Genomic DNA, 22,394 nt, shown 5'->3' on the forward strand with positions numbered 1-22,394 from the left:
AACAGTTAAATAAATACCATTTTAGCCTACGCTTCCTACTTCAGCTTGGTTGTTGAATAAACGTTTTGCATCTAGCATCACATTTCTCCCTCTTGCCATGCAGAGGTTCCCATGCTGGCCATCAGAAGGAATTAAAAATCTGTATCGGGCAATAATTCCCTTATTAGGGCCAACTCTACATTGTTAAGCCACTGCAGGTCGGCATTGCCAGAAAGGTTTGCTGGGAAATTCTTTCCTTTGGGACCAGCTTCTGAGAAGCATCAGGCTCCCACAGAACAAAATCCGAAAGAACGAAAAACCAAAACCCAACACACACACGCTTGGAATCTATTATTTAAGGAAGCATTCTGCCATTATTCTGCTTTAGACTCTGTAGTTAGTACGAGACGTCCATTAAACATTCTAGATGTCTTGCCTTGCAGATGAATTCCAGAAAATACCGCACCAGTTCCAAATCAAAATACCTTTCTCCATCCTGGGAGGCTTTAAATATAGAACATCCAATAACAAATACCACAATCTGTTCAGGCATACACTGGCTCAGCACTGGAAAAGAGACACTTTGCTGACCGTATCAGACCAGGAAACCAAACCGGGGGAAGAGGCAGCAAGGGCAAAATTAGCTGTAGAGATCCAGAACAGAAGTTTGATCACAGTTAAGCACATATCATTTGTTAAACAACAAGGCAAATTCAGGCATTTGGGGTATGGTTTTTAAGGGGGAAACCATTGACTTAAGGACTGCAGTCAGAAATAATCTCAGCCCTCATAAATGTGTTGATGTAAATTTCAGTTGGGGTGAATATGGGACAGGAATTAAAATGGAGCACTTTTCTAATACTTTTCTAATTGATTTTTCTTTCTCTTATCTTCTTTTTTATTTTTCTTCTTGTACGATTACATGCATTTATTCTTGAAATAATGATAAATAGTGGCAATATTAATGTTATGTTCAGAGTTTTACAGAGATTTCTAGTTATTTTTTTCTAGTTCTGTACAGTTAGTTAATTAATTAATAAACCTCAAATGTCATGACAATTGTAAACTTCCTGTTTATTTACTGATAACTTATTCTTTTACCCACCACATTTCCCTTTCTTCTTCTTTCTTCTTTTTGTGGTTATTTATTCTGGTTTTTTTTTAAATTAATAAATAAAAGGAAAGAGGAAGAAATGAAAGAAAGAACATCCACCTGAAGACAGGGTTTAAACACAGTACGCAGGTGATGTTGGGCGCATAAAGTTTATTGAAGTTATTTCCTATAGTTCTGTGCAGCCCAGATTGCAGGCTGTGTTGGCTGTGCATCAGAGGCCTATAAGGCCATTAACATGCGGGTTCTTGAGCCAACAGCCTTTAAATAAAAGGTGCAGGGTTGTAATGAGGTCAGCAATCAAGGAAGATCAATTTCAGTGAATGAATGAAACCAGACTGGAACAACTGATTTTCCCTTCTATCATCGAAGGCAAGTTGACAAAGGTCCCTAATTATGAAAAGCAGAGCTGATTCCAAATCTATCAGCTGCCCCTCCCCAAATCAGTGCTGGTGGCCTGCCTCTGAATAAAGTCCAAGAATCAGATTACATCCCTCTGCACAAATTTGGGCACAGATTATTTTAGATGCCGTGTCCTGGAGGCCGAGTCATGGACGAATCCGAACAAAATTCCACCAGCACCTAATCGGGATTTATGTAAGAGCACTCCTTGCTGGGAAACCCAAGGTGGGGCATTTACACCAGCGATATATTTGGTGTGCACGGGTTTTAGAGCCAGATCTCCTTGGTCCTTCAGAAAAAACTTGCTTCTCTTAATATTTTCTAAGGGCCATTTCATACATTAGGGTTCTAAGCCTTGAGACTTTTCTCACCTTAGGGTTAAAGTCTGAAGACTCATTCAAGAGCATTAAGTTATAAGCCTTTCTTCTCGTAATTTCCAACGACATCTGGATAGGTGCTTTTAGAAACATTTCAGTTCAATGGACTTTTCAGCCTCACCAACGCAAGAACCAGGTGCTCTGACTGTAGGTTTTTCCATTTATTCATTCACTGTGTGTGTGAGAGAGACAGAACAAATTGAAAAGCCTGAAGGCAGTGAACCAGCATGTCTCATTGGTAAGGCTGCAATGTGTAATTCATCAGTAGATAGTTCAGTTATATATACTTTTACTGCATAATCCTATTTAGGGCTGAGGAGGGCTGAAGATTCAATCTCTAAAGGTGCTTCAAAGCACACCAGAATGCAAAATTAGCAGCTCTCTGCAGCAGCTTACAGTAGCTGCACATTTTCCTGGGGTATATAAAATTGCAGCGTAACAATGGAAAATGGTGCACCTTCTACTCAGAAGTAAGTCCACAAAGTTAGTCCATGGAAACCAAGACCCAGAATTGCAGTCTTCATCTGTTACCATTTTGGAAATCAACTGATCTCAGAACTTCAAAAATTGAAAATGGCAAAGCTGTATCATGACATCTCCCTTCTAAGGAGGTCCCTGATACACATGCAATATCTGAAAATAAATACTAACTGGACTAGGGGTGGTTTAAATTAGGGGCAGCCTCAATTATCAATTGCCAATTCCATCCTTGGTTAACCTGTGAGTTTTCTAAGGTACAATAGGAAGATGTTTCTTCCCTTTTTTCCATATATGGGACAGCAGAAAAGGTATTTCAAGTCACAAAAAAATGACTTTGTTTTGAGGCCATTGACTTTATAATATTTTTTTCTTTAATTAGAAGCTAGTCAAAGGAATCTATTTGAATAACTGAGCTATATCATCAATAACCTATAATTTATTTTGTACTGCTTTTATTTAGTTATTTATTAGATTTATATCCCAACTTTTCTTCAGGAATTCAAGGCAGTTTAATGGGAGTTTAATTAATCTCCCTTCATTTTACCTCCACAGCAACCACCTTCTCAGGCTGGCTGCGCTGAAAGAAGAATTGGAGCAAAGTTATCCAGCAAATTTTGGAGACTGTGGGTGGACTTAAATCTGAATGGTCCCATTTCAAAACTTCAATTGCTCTATCACCCTGGCCTTCACCCAGGTTTGGTGAAGTACTTGAAAACCTTTTTGCAGTTCCAAACAACTTGATATTATACCTTCAAAATAATATTATAACTTCAAAATCTGAGCATATACAGTAGACTCTCAGTTAACCGGCACCCATGGGGATTGGTAGATGCCGGATAACCTGTATATTGCAGGGGTCAAAAGGAGGGGGGAGAAGATACCTGCAGACCCTTTGCATCCTGGACATAAACAGTTTCAACTTCTACCATCAGGACGGCGCTACAGAATGCCATATGTCAAAACATCTAGACATCGAAACAGTTTTTTCCCTCGTGCCATTGCTCTGTTGAACTCCTATTAATGTAGCCTGATATAATGATTGACAATGTATGGTAAGACACGACTGCTGAGATGTGACCAGTAATGCTCTGTTGGATGTGAACGTACGTTGGACAACAGATGCAGTATGCTGTCCCTTAATTCTCCCTTTAAAGATGAGTGGGTGTTGGTTGACAGCTGTAGTGTTATTTCCTTCAATTTTTTTCTTTCTTGATCGTATGGTTTTAGTACTATACATTATTACTTTACTATTGTTTATTTTTGATATTATGTAAATATATTGAGAGCTCTTCCACCAAAGTCAAATTCCTTGTATGTCCAATCATACTTGGCCAATAAAGCTATTCCATTCCGTTCCGTTCCATTCCATTCCGTTCTATTCTATTCTACATTCCGTTCCATTCCATTCCATTCCATTCCATTCCATTCCATTCCATTCCATTCCATTCTATTCTATTCTATTCTATTCTATTCTAAATGTAGTTTCTGGTTGCTTGAGAGCTACTATTAAACCTTAATGCCCACTAGATGGCAGCAGGGAGATACAGATTTTTTTGCCCCTTGCTTGAGAGTACCGGTTGTTTGAGTTCCAGTTAACTGAGTGTCTACGGTACATCTTAGATTATATAAATAAAAAACTTAAAATGGTATGGTGGGGCAGGGCAAGGTTACCAGCTGCATGGGGCTAAACTACTCTGAGTTCACTTTGGAGAGTGCTAACCATGTCTATATTCTATGGAATGCCAGGACTGGGGGCAGGGGTGAGTGGGATGTACGGTATTGCTGACCATTCATGCCAGGGTTGCCTGGCTCTGCAGTTAATATAAAACTCAGCAAATAAGCCTTTGAAACAACTGTAGCTTAACTATGTGCTCAGCCTGGCTGCAGGTGTAACTTGGCTGATCTTGAAGAAGCTGAACAGGGACAGACCAGATGGGAACCGCACCAGGAAATCTGATGGCTGTAGGCCAGACAGAAAGTTGGAGAAACTTATTGGAAGAAGACAAGGGCTGCAATAAAGGAGGATGTCAGACTTCACACTGTGGACAGGGCAGTAAGCAAGAGCTCTCTAAAAACCCCACCCTGATTTCAGCAGAAGCCGTACACAGTTAATTCAGCCAGATAAGTTGTTTTATGGTGGATGACAAAGATGTCACCTATACGTAGAAAGACCTGCTTACTGCAGAAAACAGGAATCAAGCCAACAGTAATTCTGAGAATTTTTGGTTTCTGCCTCACCAGGTTCAGCCCTTACAAAGGACAACTTCCATGCAATTTACACAAGTTCAAACCATGAAAAATTATTTAGGATCCATAGGTATTCCTCAAACCAGAAGGGGGAAAAAAATGAGAAAACAGATTCCTTTTTCCACTTCTCTTCTGTGTTTGGACTGTTCAGTGCAGAATCACAACCCTCCAAAGAAAGACCGACATTCTAATCTTCTGGCGCAGATTCCAAATGTGGCACACCAGCTCCAGCAAGAATTTCCAGAACATTCAATTAAGTAAATATATATTTGGCCAGAGGTCATAAATAGCCTCTTTTCATTCTCATAACTTACATGCTTCCGGCATATCCAGGACCTTTTCAAAAACAATTGTATTAATGTAAATTGAAACTATTTTCTTCCTATAACTTCCTCAGAAATCCCTTGGGTCATCGTTCACCACTGCTGTTAAAAACATCCGTATTTCATTTTATTCTCACAAAGATCAGAGCCCTTGGAGCTATCTAGTAATAGCTGTAGAGGGAGCATAACATAAGATCAAGCTGCCAGGCCTTTACTCTGGTGTGAAGCCACCGCAAATGCCTCACTGTTCCGACATGATTTTCCCTAGTCCTTCAGGCTTTTCTGCATCAGACAGTACAGTACAGTTTGTGCTGGACTGAGTGACCATAAGTCACTGGCATGAACACCGAAGTGGCCATATCAGCAGGATAGCTTTGCATCCCTCTCTAGTTAAAGGGTATCGCTGTAACTGTGCTCTGCACTTGGCGGCCTGGGGTCAGCTCCCCAGATGTCTACTTAGAAAAGCTCAAGTTGCAAGGTCAGGGGAGCCTGTTGTCAGGCAAAGTGTCTCTTTGTTCTGAGTCTGTATGAAATCGCTGCTTTGTACATAAATTGGACGTGACCGGGAAGTGGAGAGCCTGAAGAACTCGTCATACATGTAACAACAGTTGAAACACCCAGCGTTGTCTCCTGCTTTCAGTCCATCACGGGGCAACTCTTCACCAGCCCCACCCTCAGTTTTATTGCAAGGATAAAATGAATGTAGCCAGGGTGGTACGGACTATACAGTTCTGAGCTCAGCAGAAAAAGGCTGTGAGGAATATAATACATGCACAGATGCTGCCATGAAGCTCATTGGGATAAAGTCTCTCTTGGGTCAGGCAACTCCTGATGACTAGATCAACATACCCCTGTTGTTTTTCTTGCAACAATATCAAAGTGGTTTGACACTGTCTTCTCCCAGCAGAGAGAGAGAGAGAGAGAAAGAGAGAGATTTTCCCCAGTCTTCAGAAAAGAAAAGGGAAAAAGTGTCCATCTGGGACATATCTCTCACTGTCTCACTAAGGGGTGACTCCCCAGTGCCCGTGGATACCTGCAAGGAAACAGGAAACTTTGAATTGTGTGCAATGTATCTGAGGAGAGTCAGGAGCTTCCTTATCATCAGATAAGGTTTATAACAGCTGAAATGTCTCTCCAAAGCCAACTGAGGTGTCAAGAAACTAACTTCTAGATAAGCAGAAGATCTGTTGCATAAGAAACCTCCCAAACACAACTTTAGGCTCATCAGAAACATAAAGGTTATATCTGAAATCATTCCTTGCACTCAAGTGGTTGGTTTTAAAGATCAAATCATTGTTACAATTCACTTCTAAGGGCAAAGCTAATCTCAGAATCATCTTCGCCTTCCAACAGATCTTTGACAGCACTACCTAAGCAGCTTACGATCAAACTGTATCACATTATACCACCCTAAACTCCAAAAAGGCAGGAAGGAGAAACCTCATAGGTCAGCCTGATATCCGTGTTCATCCCTCTTCCTCAAAGGCATCCAAAAGTCCTTACTAAAGAGAACATTTTAATAAGACAGGAATGAAGCAATTGGTAAATACCAGACTGGAGAATAATCTTGTTACCTATATTTAATTTTAAAAGAGGTGCGGGGGGGGGGGGGCGTGAATGCTGTGTTTGTGGCCATGTGTCAAAAGCACTGGGCAAAAGCAAGCATTGAAACTATTTTTCACACCTGCTTGCCATAAGGAAATCTGGAATTCCAGACATAGAAACTGAAGGGTGACCTTAAAAACTTAGCCGCCTGCTTACTTTCCTTACAGCCATTGCTGGTCACTTATTTTTAGATAAATGACAGGGCGTTAAGCACGAAGTTCAGCTTCATGGGAACAGGCAGATGTGCTTTCACCTGTCACCCTCTTGATTGACTGGGGCTCCTGTGCTGGACTTTCTCAGGACCCAGCACAGACATGATCACCTGGACCTCCCAGAAGGGAAGAACCCAAAAGGTCTTCCAGCCTACTTAAACAAAACCAAGAAGTTCATTGTTCTTAGCTTGCTGTGTACTAGGTAATCACAAGTACGCTTTATTCTATTGTAATAAACTTGACAAACTTCCATAAGCTGGGTTTTAAATAAAACTTTGACTGATTACATGTATATATACTGGTTCATTACTAGTATTTTTCAATATTAAGGGAGCATAGAAATGGATCATGTGGTGACAGAAGGGATGCTTATTTTCTGCTTTCTCTCGCTCCTACTCTGTTTCAAAGTCTGCCCTTTAAAAGCAGGTTGAAGAGGGTTTTAAATGTGATGCTACTTAAATGGGTGAGATTTGATTGCTGCCTGACATTTCAGATTTGGTTTCATTCCTTTCTCCACCTCTGTCCTTAAAAGTTTGCTTTCCAGAAAAAGAAAGTAAGAAGATTAAGGGTAAATGGATAAATAGCATACCTCTGGCCTCTGTTTATGTATGTGTGCAGAAGGGGGCAAGTGTGTGGATGGTGGTTACATATTGATTTGCTAATATTTGCAACCACGTTCAAATTCCAAAGCTAGCAGGGAGCCAGGCTAATACCCCAAGTGAAAAACTCAGCTTTGAAGTCATTCTAGCATTGCTTATTTCTCTTACTTCATTGTTCCACAGTTTTGGGGAGATTAAAAGTAGCAAACACCTATCAGAGGCTTTCCTTCTGATAAGAAAAATGGAAACAAGATTTCCCATACTCATCCTTTGTTCGCTCATACACGTTTTCATAACCTGACCATTTGTAATCAAATGTGGAAACATCTCTGTTGAAAAAGCAGTTGACTTCCAGAGTAACAGAAAAGTCCAGCTCTTATTTATATGTGCCCATTCATGGAGGCTCTTTTAGCAGTCCAAACAATGTCCATGAAAATCAGACATCTTTGTGGAGTGAATAAGTGACTTTTTTAATGGTTTAAAATAAAACAGGGCCCTCATCCGAGTCAGAGACATGGCAGAAAGAAGAGAAGAAGGCTGTGCCTCCTTTTTTTTGCCCATGTCACCACGATGCACACCCACAAGGGATGGAAAAAAGGTGAAAATATGGTACAACTGGAACAGTTTCCTTTAGAACTAACATTTTAGTTCCTGGTCTGGAGGCTGGAAGGAAGAGTTGACTGTAACTGATCCAGAGAAGAAGGCACTTAGCTGCAGTTCAAGTGTTACCCATCGACAATCCCTGAGTAAAAAGTATAGCCCTTTTGACCCAAGATACGGTTTCAGACGACATGCTAGGGCTTATCATGACTGGATAGTATGCTGCGCAAAGGAGGCAGAGATTTAAAGCCTTGCCTGGATGCAGTAAGATTGGAATAGTGATATCTAAACAAAGCTGGAACTCATTTGTTCCTCCTTGATTCCTCCTGTAGCCTGTAAGTAGATGGAAACTTTTGCGTTGGTGGTGATTGTTATTAAACTAGCAACAGCTTATGACATTACATTCAACCCATTAGCATTTAGGATCGGCCCTGGGTCAGTGAAGGAAACAGCAACATCCGAAGATGCCTCCAAATGCGAATTCATAGTTCAACAATACTGTGAATAAGACCAGCAAGGGTCTCACTTAAGCCTCTTCTACAAAGGCAGAATGATACAAACCAGTGGCCAAAAGGGAATCCACGTGTACCTGATGGCAAAGGGTCTTCCTAGGACAACACATCCATTGTCTAGATCAGGAGTCAGTAACCTGGTGGCCCCCAAACATTTTAGGATTCAGCTCCCAACATCCCTGAAGGTTGGCCATGCTGGCTAGGGCTACAGAGAAGTTTAATATACCCACAGGACCCTATGTTACATATTCCTGGTTTAGGTGCTACCTTTACTGAGTATGATATAACAAGGAGTTCATAAAACCTCATTCTGGATAAAATTGGTACTGTCTATTTTATGACCATTGTACAGGAAAAATAGAGTGAGATCTGATAAGACTGAAAATTATAGCTCTCTCTGGTATCACCTAAATTCAGAGACAGTAATTTCTGAGCATCTCTCTTCCCTTTTAAGAAAAAAGTCCGTTTTCATGAACAGAGAGGACGATGGGAAAGAAACACTTCCCCAAAGCGCTCAGGAATGTAAGATCATAAAAAAGACACTCTGTTAAACATTTGCTACACAATTTCTTCGTAAAACTGTACAAAAAATTAATTTAAAAAATGACATTATGGATGATTTCATGTATAGTAAGTTCAGCCCTTCTTCTGACATTAGCTTGTCTTGATGCAAATATTGACATTAGCTTAAAGTGCAATTTTTCCCTGATACCAATGCAGCACACTTTCAAATTCTGCCAAGGATTAATTACAAAACTTCAAGGAGGGGTTTCAGAAGTTCATTACTTTGCTTTCTGTCTTGCATAGACTCATATGGCCTGTCACTGATGGCCTCTTTACATAGTAAGAAGCCCCATACTCTGTCAAATATTTGCCAGTGTGGGAGAGCTCTTGTGCCTCATTGCTGGCATATCCATGGTAACCTATATTAATGATGAATGCTTGGCAGATCAAGAACAGATGCCTGACAGATCTGCAAATTATGACATCCTAATAGGAAATCCACAGGCATTTCAACAGCCAGGTGTTCGATGCAGATGCTCATGGAGAAGAAACTTCAGCATGACATGTCTGAGCTGCACAGTAATTGGACGGATTACTGGCCTGTTTCATTCCAAGCAGAGTTGGGAGGAATGTGTTTCAATGTTCTTCTGCTGTGCTGATGTTTGTGTTATTCTCTAATGCATGAACTATAGCATATCAGGGAGAAAGAGCCTAACGTAGCTTGCTCCCTGATATTCCATCTATGGGCAGGAAATACCCCTATCTCTACCTCCTTCTCCTCCTCCTTAAAGAATCATCTGATTACATAAAGACTCCTTCCCCCAACTTCTGGTTTTGCTTATTTGTTCTGCTACTTCCTTCTCCAGCAACTGACTTCGGGGATCCCAAATGGAGAACTCATAATTTAGGTTAGATAGGCATGCTACATCCCTGATCTGACCCCCATGACCTTTCCCCCCGTAAATCAATTCCTTCACTTTTTTCCCTTAATGGAATAAAGCCAGTGGAGGAATGTGGCACAGAAATAATCATCTTACTTTGGAATGAAATTTTTTTGTGAACACAGCACAAGAAAGTCATCAGCATGTTTGGAATCCAAGCTCTTTCCTTCAGATCTTCTGCAAACTGACCTCACAGGTTTTGAATTCCAATGTGAAGTTTCTTGGGCACAATTTCTCCATGGGCATCTGTCAACGTCATTGGGTAAATCAGCACAAGCATTTGAAACCGTCAGAATTAGCAGAAAGGAAAAATGTGACATGATGGGTGAAAGTGTAGCCTGAAAGACTGAAAAGTCACTAAGCGCATTAGAGGAGAAGATATAAGAAGACATTCTCATAGGATGGATATTAGATTACTTTGGGCTAATTTACTGCACCTTTTGTATTCAGAATGATGCGAAATCTTTTGTGACTTCTTAAGAACGGACCCAGGTCCTTTTCAACTCACAGTTTTGGAGAAGGTATTTAAAATTCCACGTAGCTGCACTTACCCAAATTACATTGCCCCTTCTATTTTGACCTCCATTTTCCCATCCTCATGAAGCTTAAGCTCATACTGCCTTATATGCACACAACAGAAAGATCAGCAGGCAAGGCAACCTTTAAGTGTGATGAGGTTAAGAAAGAATTAAGAGATTATTGGGAGAGTAAAGGAAAATAGCCTTGTAGGAACTCCATGGCAGAGAAAATTGCAGGAGTGCAAAGTGGGGGGGGAATTGACAATGATGAGGAAGGAAACACACAGAGAAGCTGGGAGAGGTATCTGCAGAATTGGTAAAGAAAATCAAGATGGTGGCCACGATGGTGCAATCAAAGCTCTGCCTGCTTTTTATTTGTGCTGTGCAACATAGGCATTAAAAACAAGCACAGCATTGATTGTTTGCATTGTGACTATCATCTTGACTTTTTTGACCATAGTCTGCAGACACTCAAGAAGTTGGAGTTGGAAGTTGGAAAAAGAGGCTGAGACCCAACAATATACAAAGATACACACACACACACACACACACACCCCATCTGATTGCCTGGATAGTCATTTTCTGGTCCAGCCTCTAAAGCTGATTTAAAACTTCTCCAAGGACTGGGATGAGAGTTGCGACAGACATAAACCAAGAAGTCAAAAGACTGAATGCAGCTGGACTGTGGCACATGCCCTGATCCCAAAGTTGAGGGAAAGGACTCCCAAAAATGCTTTTGTGCAAGATTCGATTTTATTCTGGATATCTAGCATGCAGTAGAAAGAAAGTTCAGCATCCAGGGCTTCACAGCAGGACAGAGGGGGAAGAGCACATATAAATTTGAAGCCCACCGCCCATCTCACACCCCCTTAGCTAGAAAATCAGCTTGTCAGCCTAACACCCTGATGGTTACAGATAAAGAGTCTACGGCTTCCTCAACCTGATTCTCCTTGACTCTCTTATCTATTTTTGCTTCTCACTGATGCAGCAAAAGTATCCCAAGTGCCCAACAGCAGGAAAGAAGAAAAGGATCCTGTGGGTTGTAGGGACAAAGTTTGGGGTTGATATTTACAACACAGTCTTGTAAGGGTCTTGCAACATCTTCCTTTCAGGAATTCTAGAAAGAAATGAACTACAGAAGCTGGAAAAATGGAAAAGCAATAAAGCAATCGAAGCTAACGACATGGATTCAGTAATTATTACATAATGTATTATTTGAAGCTTAATGCAAACATATTCCAAAATCCAGTCCATTTGCAGGATTTTTCAAATTTCCATTTGAAGGCCAACCAGCATCTTTCTTACATACTGATAATCAAAATTATTTCTGAATAACTTTGGGGCCAGTCACTGCAAAACCCACTTGTAATTGGCTGACCCCAGGAAGAAGAAGGAGGCCTTTCACCTGGGATGTTGAGAGCCTATTGATCAAATGTGGGCAAATGAACACGAATGATCATGATCATCCTGCCCATCACATCCATTTCCTTCCTTTCTCATTCTAGACAAGTCTGTGCTAAGATGGAATTAAGGTTGCACAATATGCAGATGAGAGAGAGGAGAGATCATTTTATTTTTTATTACAGTCATAGACCAGCAAAACTCATACAGATTCCAGCCACTCGATCAAGCTCTCATTCACTTGAGCAGGCAGAAATGTTGGGAGAAGGAGCAAGAGAAGGCATTTCAACCAGCTGCCATAAAGATGAATCCCACTGTCACAACATATATACGTGAGCTGTCCTTTTTTCCTATGAATTAGAGAAGGCAGAAAGACAGCATGTGGCTTCCCTTCCTTGTTCCATAATACTACTTTTCACTCTGCAGTGCTCTGCCCCGTCCTTCCAACACGCACAACTGAGTCAGAAAACCCAAATCTCAAGAAAAACATCTGAATATCTTGCACTTACTCTGGAGATGGTCAAAGGCATGTTGAAGTCCTTCCCCCCTTGCAGGCGGAACCCCCACGGTCCGGCTCCATTGAGAGTGACACTGTAGGACATTTTATCTCTCCTTCACGCCAGGAAGCCCACGGGCTCTGCGAAACAGAGGGGTGGGATACAGGTGGGTATTTCTTGTTTTAAAAAGGAGCACTCTTTTTCCCCCCTTCTCTCAGATCAAAGCCCAAAATAATACTCTTTTTTGTCTCTTGCCTGATCAGTCCAGCCGAAGTGTCATCTAAGAATAGATAGCCCTTATAATACAGATACTGATATCCTTGACGAAGAGGCCATACATGGTTTGCAACCAAACACCAGCTATGCAAAACCACTGTGACTCAGAGGTCTAATATAGGCCCCTGGGAGCTTTGCAGACCTTTCCAAGAGCCTCAGTTCCCCTGTTCAGGCTCAAAGCCACTTTTCTAAGATAAAAGAACAGTTTATTTTAAGGGCAAGCTAACCGTTAAAAATAAGAGTTTAAAGGATCTTTCATTCTCAGATTCTGACTTGTTCGTTGCCTACTCACTCAAGAGGCACTGATGCGTTCTCCTTATATACATCAAGCTTATTTGCACTCAGTACAATTTTATGCAATTTGGATTGGTGTAAGTAAGTTTTTCTTCTACAGTCTGAACTCTCTTTGGAAAAAAAATAATAGGAAGGAAGGCAGGAAGGCAGGAAGGCAGGAAGGCAGGAAGGCAGGAAGGCAGGAAGGAAGGAAGGAAGGAAGGAAGGAAGGAAGGAAGGAAGGAGAAATGTTTGCTAGTTTAAAGCATAACTAGCTTGAATTGGTAAATTACATCACTATATCAATGTGATTAAACCAATTGATTAATGTGTTCTAATTCAGTGACTTCCCTAAGTTTGCAAAGAGGATGAGTAGACACTTAGACTTCGAGATAATCAGGGAAGGCTCCTGTCTTTTCAGAGCTAAGGCTCTGCACACCACATGGGGACGTTCCACAGAGATTTCTTTGATATTGAAAAAGATGAGTTCACTTTTTCTAATACAACTTTATAGGAATACATTTTGATTTGATATAGGCATAAAGGTTATCACCTTTAAAGCCCTACATGGCATGGGGCCAGGCTACCTGAGGGACCGTCTCATCCCCATCACATTGACCTGTCTCACCCGGTCTTGCGGAGAGGGCATGTTATGGACCCCTTCCATAAAGGAATTCCATCTGGCGGGGCCCAGGAAGCGGGCCTTCTCTGCAGCGACGCCCACCCTCTGGAACATTCTTTGCCCAGAGGTGAGGCAAGCCCCCTCTCTCCTGGACTTCCATAAAAAACTGAAGGCCTGATTTTGCCATTGCGCCTGGGGCAGGGAGGGGAATAGTCATTCTTGGAGATGGCTGGCGCCTTAGAATGGCCCCTTATATATTCACGCACTGAAGTAGAACCTTACTGCCATCTGGATTTTATTGCGTTTTATATTTTTATCTTTTATTTATATCTATAGTTACTGTATTATTTATAGTTTGTATCGAATTTCAAATTTTATTTCTATTGTAAATGGCCCAGAGTCCCTCCTTAGGGGGGAGCTGGGCAGTGATAAAAATTTGACAAATAAATTATATAGAGAGAGAGAGAGAGGGAGAGCATGCACCAGTTTTGTCTAGTGCTTAAGGGCTGGAAGCCAGGAGGCCGTGAGTTCTAGTCCCGCCTGAGGCACGAAAGCCGGCTGGGTGACCTTGGGCCAGTCACTCTCTCTCAGCCCAACCCACTCACAGGGCTGTTGTTGTGGGGAAAATAGGAGAAGGAAGGAGCATTAGGTATGTTCACCACCTTGAGTTATTTATAAAAATAATAAAGGTGGGACAATAAATAAATAAATGTGCATATTTTTCTCCCAACACCCTTAACTATGCCTTAAGTGTGCCAGTTGAGGTGGGGTGGAGTTATATTTAGCCTTAACAGATCCAGTTTTGTAAAGGTTAAACTATCTCCTTTGGTCAACTATATTGTGGGCATGGATGATTGTTGACAAACCCTTTCATGTCCAGAGATCGAATGACTCCATAGAGGGGGCTCTGTGGTGGCTTCAGCTTTCACAGTCAGCTGTACCCCCAAAGAGTGGGAGTGAAGTACAAGTATGAGACCCCTCTAATGCAGAGAGGGGAGGGGGGGAGGGAGGGAGGGAGGAAGGAAGGAAGGAAGGAAGGAAGGAAGGAAGGAAGGAAGGAAGGAAGGAAGGAAGGAAGGAAGGGTTCTACTCAGAAGACTAGAAGGTGGCTAGCGTGAAGAGACTCAGCCTCATTCATCCCAAATGAAATTTACTACCACGGGATGTGATGATGGCCACGGATGGCTCTAGGGCAGTGTTTCTCAACCTTGGCCACTTTAAAATGTGTGGACTTCAACTCCCGGAATTCTCTAGCCAGCCAAGGTTGAGAAACACTGACTTAGAATGTAAAAACCAGCTTGTAACTTTTTTAATTTGCAGATTTGGAAGACAGTGAAAATGCATCACTATCCCTCCCATCTTAAGGACATTTGGGGTGTCTTGGTGGGAACTAAGTTTAGTTGTCAGTGTGAGTGGTGGCCCTAAAGATAGCGTGATGTCTACTTCAGCCCTGACGATGTTCATAAAATTTCTATACTTTTTTACATCTTCCAGTGGCCTTTTGAGAAGCCATTACTAAAGTCATAAAACGACTTGAGAAAGCAAGTGAAAAAATAATAATTTGCCCTTTGAATTATAAATTCAGCATAACTAAGAGGAAAATTTTCAATTATTATCTAATGCTGGTTTTTTTTTTAATTTTATGCGAATGTGAATGACCAAAGTAAATCATGACAACTTGGTGATGCTGTGTGTATCATGTAGCAAAGTTTCCTGACCTTCTGAATCTTGAAATGAAAAGGAAAGTTGATAGAAAATTTATTTATTTATCAAATTATTATACGCTTATACACTGAAAGATAGGATTACTGAATTCAGTATTTTACCTACTTGTTCTAGCTATATTAGTATATTTTGCTAAGTTTGTTATTAGAAGTGGATTCGTATTAATCTGATTTTTGCAGAATGTCAGCTAGTTAGGAAACAACTGCTCTTTTGTATTTTATTTGCCAAATTATACATCACAATTTTGTGTTCCTAAAATGACATTGGGATTGCAGATTGGGAAAAGGGGTAAAGTGTGCTTCAAAAACACTACATTTTTTATTCCAGATATTTTCCCCCAAAGTGTCAGTATGCTTCTTGCTTGTTTGTTTTCAAGGAACACGATTTTTCCTAATGGTTTTAAATCCAAACTATTAAAATGACTTGGTTCTTTTGGCAAAGACTAACTAAAACGTTAAAGTTAAATGGACTTTTATTGCAAATGGACTTTTATTTCCCGCAGAAAATAAATAGATACAGCAACAGACAAATGAGACAAACACATGATGAGTTTGGCTGCTTAGCTGTGAAAATATTCACTAACTCGTGAACAGTCACTGAAAATATAAATGGTTGATGGAGCAAGGTTAGAACTTGTTATTTGAGAATGAGAAACTGGCTAGATACAGGAAATAGAAACCGAGAGGGAGAGATCCAAATAGCGAAGATCTTGGCATGTACATTTTATATATATTTTTAGTATGCCTTCTCATACTCAGGATGACTTTCAGTGCTTAAGCATGCAACATTATAACAAAATTATAAGAAACCATTTTTTAAGAAGCCACTACAACCATACCAAAACAGAAGGGGAACAATTAAAAAATGGTAATATGAAAGGCCAACACATGTCTAAAGAGAGATGTGTTTAACTGGCAAAGATGATTACATGCTTCTTGGAAGGCAAAAGAGTTCTACATTCTTGATGGTGCAGTAAAGTTCACAACCACCTCCAAAACATAGAGCTGATTTTTTAAGAGGAAGTCTTGAACCATCAACCAGTTGTTCTAATCATTTGTGTAATTCTGCATTTTCTAAGCTATGTTTGTAGATATATTGACCACACTTGGGAATGACCCCAGATCTCCAGAAAACATCCTCCAGTGGTTTCATGAAGATGTTAAGGAAAAAGGAAGAACTATATAAAGCAATACCTCTCTATTTCAATTCAGTGAGGCAATCCAAAAAGACAATCAAAACTTGTTAAGAGGTCCATTAGAGGGGATGGCTATCATAAATGCAAAATAGCATAAACCCGCCGTGGTAGTCCCAATGGTTATCAGCACACTGGGTGCCATTCCAAAAAACCTTGGGCAGCACTTAGAAAATCAGCACATTGATAAAATTTCCATCTGTCAATTACGAAAGGCCACACTGTTGGATCCACATATATACTACACCCATACATTATGACAGGGTTTCTCAACCAGAGTTCCGTGGCACCCTAGGTTCCGCAAAAGGTCACTAGGGGTTCCCTGGGAGATCATGATTTATTTAAAAAATTACTTCAAATTCGGGCAACTTCACCTTAAAGAGGAAAGTTTCATTCTTTATTTTTAGTTTAAGAACCCTGTGAATGCATATAAACAGGGGTATGCATGAAACAAATATAATAATTTTGTAACTTCTGGCCTCTATTTGAGCCTGAATGTGCAGGGGTTCCCCGAGGCCTGGAAAATGTTTCAAGGGTTCCTCCAGGGTCAGAAGGTTGAGCAAGGCTGCATTATGACTTCCTAGGTTCTTGGGAAGAACACGATGCAAATGAAGACCAACATTAGCTAAAGAACTGGCAGCTCTGATATCATATTGCTGTAAATAACAACAACAACAACAACAACAATAATAATAATAATAGAACCTAATGAGATGTATTCTTCCTCTGCTGTTTTCAGTATGCATCATCAGGCAGAGCAACCAGGGACATTGGCCCTAAACCATTCAAACACACATTGGAATTGCCATTGTTCAATATGAGATTCTGATGAGGGCAGTGCCAGCGAGGTCACATCAGTATAGATTTTATGTAGGCTGGACCTTCTCCTGTTTTATACATTTACCATCCTCACTACTAATTCAGCCTACTCATCTCCTGCTGCTTTTGTCAGGTTGGACACCTTCACAAATTTTGTCTGAATATTCATACTACACAAACTAGCAAGTATTCCAAAGGGACTTGTGATTCTCCCCAAAGTTGATTCAAGGCTGCAATGAACACAAGTTACTTTATGTACAAAAAGTCTTCTAAATAGAAGGTACTGAGAAAAAACTAACCTCGTTCTGCGGGTGGGTCCTGGTATAATAGTCAACCACAGAAAAGATTTAATCAACCATCTCTAAGTGGGGTGCAACAGCACAGTCACCCATTTCCATTGAGAAGTTTTAAAATAGACTCTAATTTAGGTTTGGCCAGGTCTCAAGCTTTCTTCCACTGTGGCTCTAACTGCTTCCTTATTGTTTCATCTCCATTTTATAGCTCCTCACCCACTCAGTCCCATAAACCAAAAATTTAATTTAATTCTCACCAGTCAAAGAATCTTGACAACCATGGCAACTAGATAATCCCCCACCACCTTCAGAAATCCATTTGGATCCAAAAGCCTCTGGAGGTGGATCATCTTACTAAGTCTTCTTATTTCAACAGAGATTAAAAACTTGGCGTATATCCCACCAGGAAGTGCTATTTCCATCCTGTCCAGAACATCCTATCAAATCAAAACTATGTCCAACACAGTGAAGTAGAAGTTCATCTTGCCCATCATTTCCATTGTGAATCTTAATTGTAAAGGAAGGAACTTAACCTATTTATTTCAGTTTAGCTTCTGATGTTTCATAATGCTATATACCCTAATGCTTACGATGTTGTGGAAATGGTAATATTGAATTTATGGGCCTGGATGACCGCAGCTTGCCTAAGAGCCTTCGTTTATAGCCGTGATATTTCATCATGTGTGATGAGCCCTCAGAAGACACTGCGGCACAGGGTAAAATTCTAGCTCTTCCACAATTACCATTTCCTTCACAGTTTCAGATTTTCGTGAAACAGATGATCACTCCCTCTTCCTTTTAAGAGCAACCACACTAAGCCAAGGGAAAAAGAATAAAACAAAATTGGAAGCAGCATTTGTTGAAATAGTTTCAGGAGATGGGATGAGATGCTCTTTCCCAGACAGACACACACCAAACCCACCAAAGTTCTCCATGTTCCAGTGAATTTTACTCTTTGGGCAATGACTAAAAATGGTCCGCTGAAGAAAAAGGTCTCTGGAATGTTAATAGCAGCATTCCCCCAGTGCCAGGACTGGAATGTGCAGGAAGGAATGACCAGCTCAAGGTAACGTCTTAGAATAGAAACATCATCATGCTCTGAAAACTTCGTTTGTCGCCAAACTGGAAACACTTCAGAGCTGAGAAGGTCTGGGGTTGTACCCTTGCTTATGTTAGCTAGACCTTTCCTTGAACCAGTCAGTGCTGAATTATGAGATGTGGGAGCACTGTTGTAAGGCTGTGTGTATGCTACTTCTGCACAAAATTATGGGGAAGGAGTGTATGTGGAGGAAGTGTAGAGAGAGGTAATAATGGGAGCAAAGCATTGCTGTCTAAATCAGTGTTTCTCAACCTTGGCAACTTGAAGACTGTGGACTTCAACTCCCAGAATTCCCCAGCCAGCCATGCTGCTCTTCTCAACCTTTCTCTAGGCTTTCTAGCAAACTTAGTCCTTTTTCTGGGTTAGAATACAAACAGCTGTAATTGAAGTAGCAGTATAAATGGAAGTTAGGTGAAGCTTCTAAAGACCAAGAGGCCTAATGGCAACTCTTTCAACTTGTGGCTGACTTTGAAGATCATGTGGTGGGAAAAATGCCCACTTTAAATAAGGAACCACAATGTTTGGAGATAGATGCGATAAAGTACCTTTTATTGGCACACGTAATACAATGATCTCTGGGCTTTCGGCCACAAGAATGCAAAGAGCCCTGAATTAAGCAAGGTTATGGGTTATATGCCCCCAGAACTGTTTCATAGGAGGAATATAAACCATACTATGACCTTTACTGCCAGAAGGTAACATCTGATAATTCTATAGGATGACCTTACTATGGGCTGACCCAGTGCCTCTAAATTCCACTCTCCTACAAAGGCTACAAGCCCACCCTCTTCTACTGATACTAGTACCTCCTAACATAGACAATGTCCTTTATGGTACCCATGTAGTGTCTTTTCCACACTAGGGAAAGGGCAGCAGTCTGCTTTCTGTTATCTATCTCCTTCCCCTTCAGTGTAATCAGACTGTTTCAGTTTGTCTGCCCTGTCTAATATACATTTCAGAACCATAAGAAAAGGGTGGAATATTATTTGTCTCCCACAATTATCTAGAAAGCAGCTGGAACAGAATGCAGCTGCCTGTTTGATGGGGCTGGGGGAAGAACTTTTTCCAGGAGTATAAGTTCTATTTTATGATACAATTCAAATACCTCTGAAACTCTTCATGACTTACTCCCAGTTATGTCCAGAACTGTTATCTGCTTTGGATATCTCCCCACTCAAGAAATGAGGAAATGGGACCTGGAGTCTCCTGTTCTACTTAACATCTCCATGAAGCCATTGGATAAGGTCATTTGATCACTGATGTCTCTAGTCCATGGATGACCCAGAATCCTTTCTTGTCCATCATATTCCAAAGAGACTGCTGTGATCCTAAGCTGTTGCCTAGATAGCCTGGATGTGAGTTAATAAACTGAGACTGAATTCTGAAAAGTTAGAGAGCTATTGGTAAGTAGACTTTATCTTGGAATTGGGATTCAACTTGTGTTGAATAATATAGCAGTCTCCTTGAAAACATAGGGCAATCCTTTACCCTAGATGTTCAGGTCTTAAAAGTGATAAGTCAGACTGGTCCAACTACATCAATTCATGAATAATGTAGATCTGACCATGGCAGAACCTTTCAGTTATATAACATCTGTTTTATTGCAATGCATTCAACACAGGACTGCCTTCAATGTGTATTCTTAAATTACAACTGACCCAGAATACAACAACCCATTTCTTAACAGGAAACTGCAAGGAAGGAAGCATGTGGCTATTCTGCTGAAAAAGCTGAACAAGTTTTCCACATTCCTGGATACAATTCAAAGTGCCCTTAATGACCTTTACCATGAGATATGCTGCTGGCTACCAGCTTGGTTGGCTTCCAAAAAGGATTGGACCATTTCATCAAAGTCATGGGGATCAGTGGCTATTAGACTTGATGGCAGTGCAATTGCCTCCTAAGGCCATCTGCTGAGGGACTAGTGGGCCTCCATGTGCAGTTGGTTGGCCACTGTGAGAACAGACTGCTGGACTAGATGGGCCAGAGGTCTGATCCAAGAGGGCACTGTTCATGTTCTTATGACTTTAAAACCATTAATTAAGATAAATGAAAAAGCAACAGCTTTGGTATCAGATTTCCTAGTTCCTTGGATCATCAACCACTGTCCCTTCCTTCCATAAGTTGCACATGTAATGATCTGAATCCAACACTATGCCTGGGGAGTGGGACACTGGGCTAGACATGCTCCGTATTCCATGTGCTAAGCACAGATACCCAAGGGGAGCCCTGATGCATATAAGTATACATACTCACGCACTGGAATTGCTCTTCAGATATCTGCACTCAATACATGGAAGCCATCAGGGGTTGGAATGACCCCAAATATGGGCCAGCAGCAATGCCATAATCATTGTATAAATTCCATTCACCTATTTGATCTTTTTATATGCAGCAGAAGGCATGTCATCTAATCACCTTGGTGGATTGGTACAAAATAGTTTCCTGGCCTGGTCTACTGGGTTGTTGGTATCCTCATGAGTTTATTACCAGACTGCGACACCAGTTGAAATTAGTAGAATATTACTTACTTGCCTGCCTTTTCTTATATCACTACTGATTCACAAGGGCCAAGGGCTTAAGAAAGGAAGAATTAACACTGTTGAACATGCAAAGTACAAGGTTAGAATGTCCTTTGAACTTTCCATCATCTCTGAAAACAGGAGACATGTCTGAAAGCTAAGCACTACTAAATAGGAAACCTACCATGTATAGGAACATCCTTATAGTTCTATATTTTCTACAATGAATCTTCTTAGCTGATGCAGAGAATAAAAATAAGGATTCCTCCAAGTTGAGCTCAACTCTTGATAACTACATAAACATACCAAATTTATCAAATTTCTTGGCAAGTGCCTCTTTGTCCTGCCTTCTCCTAGAAGGCATCTTTTTTAAATGTCCCAATCTAGTTTTCAGTGCTGACATTTCCTGGTATTTTGTCCTGAAATATCTACCAGACCTCACCCTGCTAACCTGTTGCCAGATCAGCCCAGCGATTGTATCCAGGGAAATGGTTAGGCAAAACATACGGTCTCCCACTGATGCTAGGGAGAGTGGAGGGCAAAAGGAAGAGGGGCCGACCAAGGGCAAGGTGGATGGATGGTATTCTAGAGGTGACGGACTCGTCCCTGGGGGAGCTGGGGGTGCTGACGACCGACAGGAAGCTCTGGCGTGGGCTGGTCCATGAAGTCACGAAGAGTCGGAAGCGACTAAACGAATAAATAATAAACGGTCTCCCACTGCACATATGGCTGTTCCCTATAATCCTGCATATTATGAGATCTAATGATATAGTTTAATTAGATAAAAATAATAACTGGTCATAAACTGCACTAGTAGACATGCACATTCAGCTGGAAAAAAGGGAGGAAAATGTGGCTAGTTTATTCTTATATTATTAACAAGACTGGACTATGTACAATAGAATAAATCTTATCAATTTTCCTATTATTTCATTTGAGAAATCTCCATTATGGCTTATAAATATTCTTGTATAGCATTTGATGTTTTACTTTTATGGTTAGTTATAATGAAGACTTAGATATAGGAAGACTTAAAAATGCCTTTCTTTTCTATAGAGATTTCTCCAACTAAGCCTTCCAGATGTGGATTGCAAAAATCCTGCTGACCACCAGATGGCAGCAAAGAATGAGCAATTCCTGTAACGACACCCCATCCACCCCCGCCATTAAAAACAGGTCAGAAATTATCAGTCCTGTCCACTGTGCATATATGGAAAAGCTAAAGGGGTTCCACAACCATCAGCAAAAGCTATGGACATTTCAAA

General features: G+C 40.8%; 1 protein-coding gene across 4 annotated transcripts in view; it reads right to left on the bottom strand.

Annotated features, from left to right (window-relative positions):
- The window catches only part of LDB3 (LIM domain binding 3), a 128,914-nt gene that overhangs the window by 101,544 nt on the left and 4,976 nt on the right, over nt 1-22,394 (bottom strand). For 2 of the 4 annotated variants that reach the window (XM_063307742.1, XM_063307740.1), the window contains exon 1: nt 12,321-12,565. In XM_063307742.1, the coding sequence (XP_063163812.1) occupies nt 12,321-12,413 (93 nt within the window). In that variant the 5' untranslated portion in view covers nt 12,414-12,565. Of the gene's footprint in view, nt 1-12,320; nt 12,566-22,394 lie in introns of those variants that run through there. The other 2 variants (XM_063307741.1, XM_063307743.1) reach the window with 2 other exon arrangements.

Source organism: Candoia aspera, chromosome 6 (genome assembly GCF_035149785.1).
Source record: "Candoia aspera isolate rCanAsp1 chromosome 6, rCanAsp1.hap2, whole genome shotgun sequence".
In the NCBI taxonomy this organism is placed as follows: Eukaryota; Metazoa; Chordata; class Lepidosauria; order Squamata; family Boidae; genus Candoia; species Candoia aspera.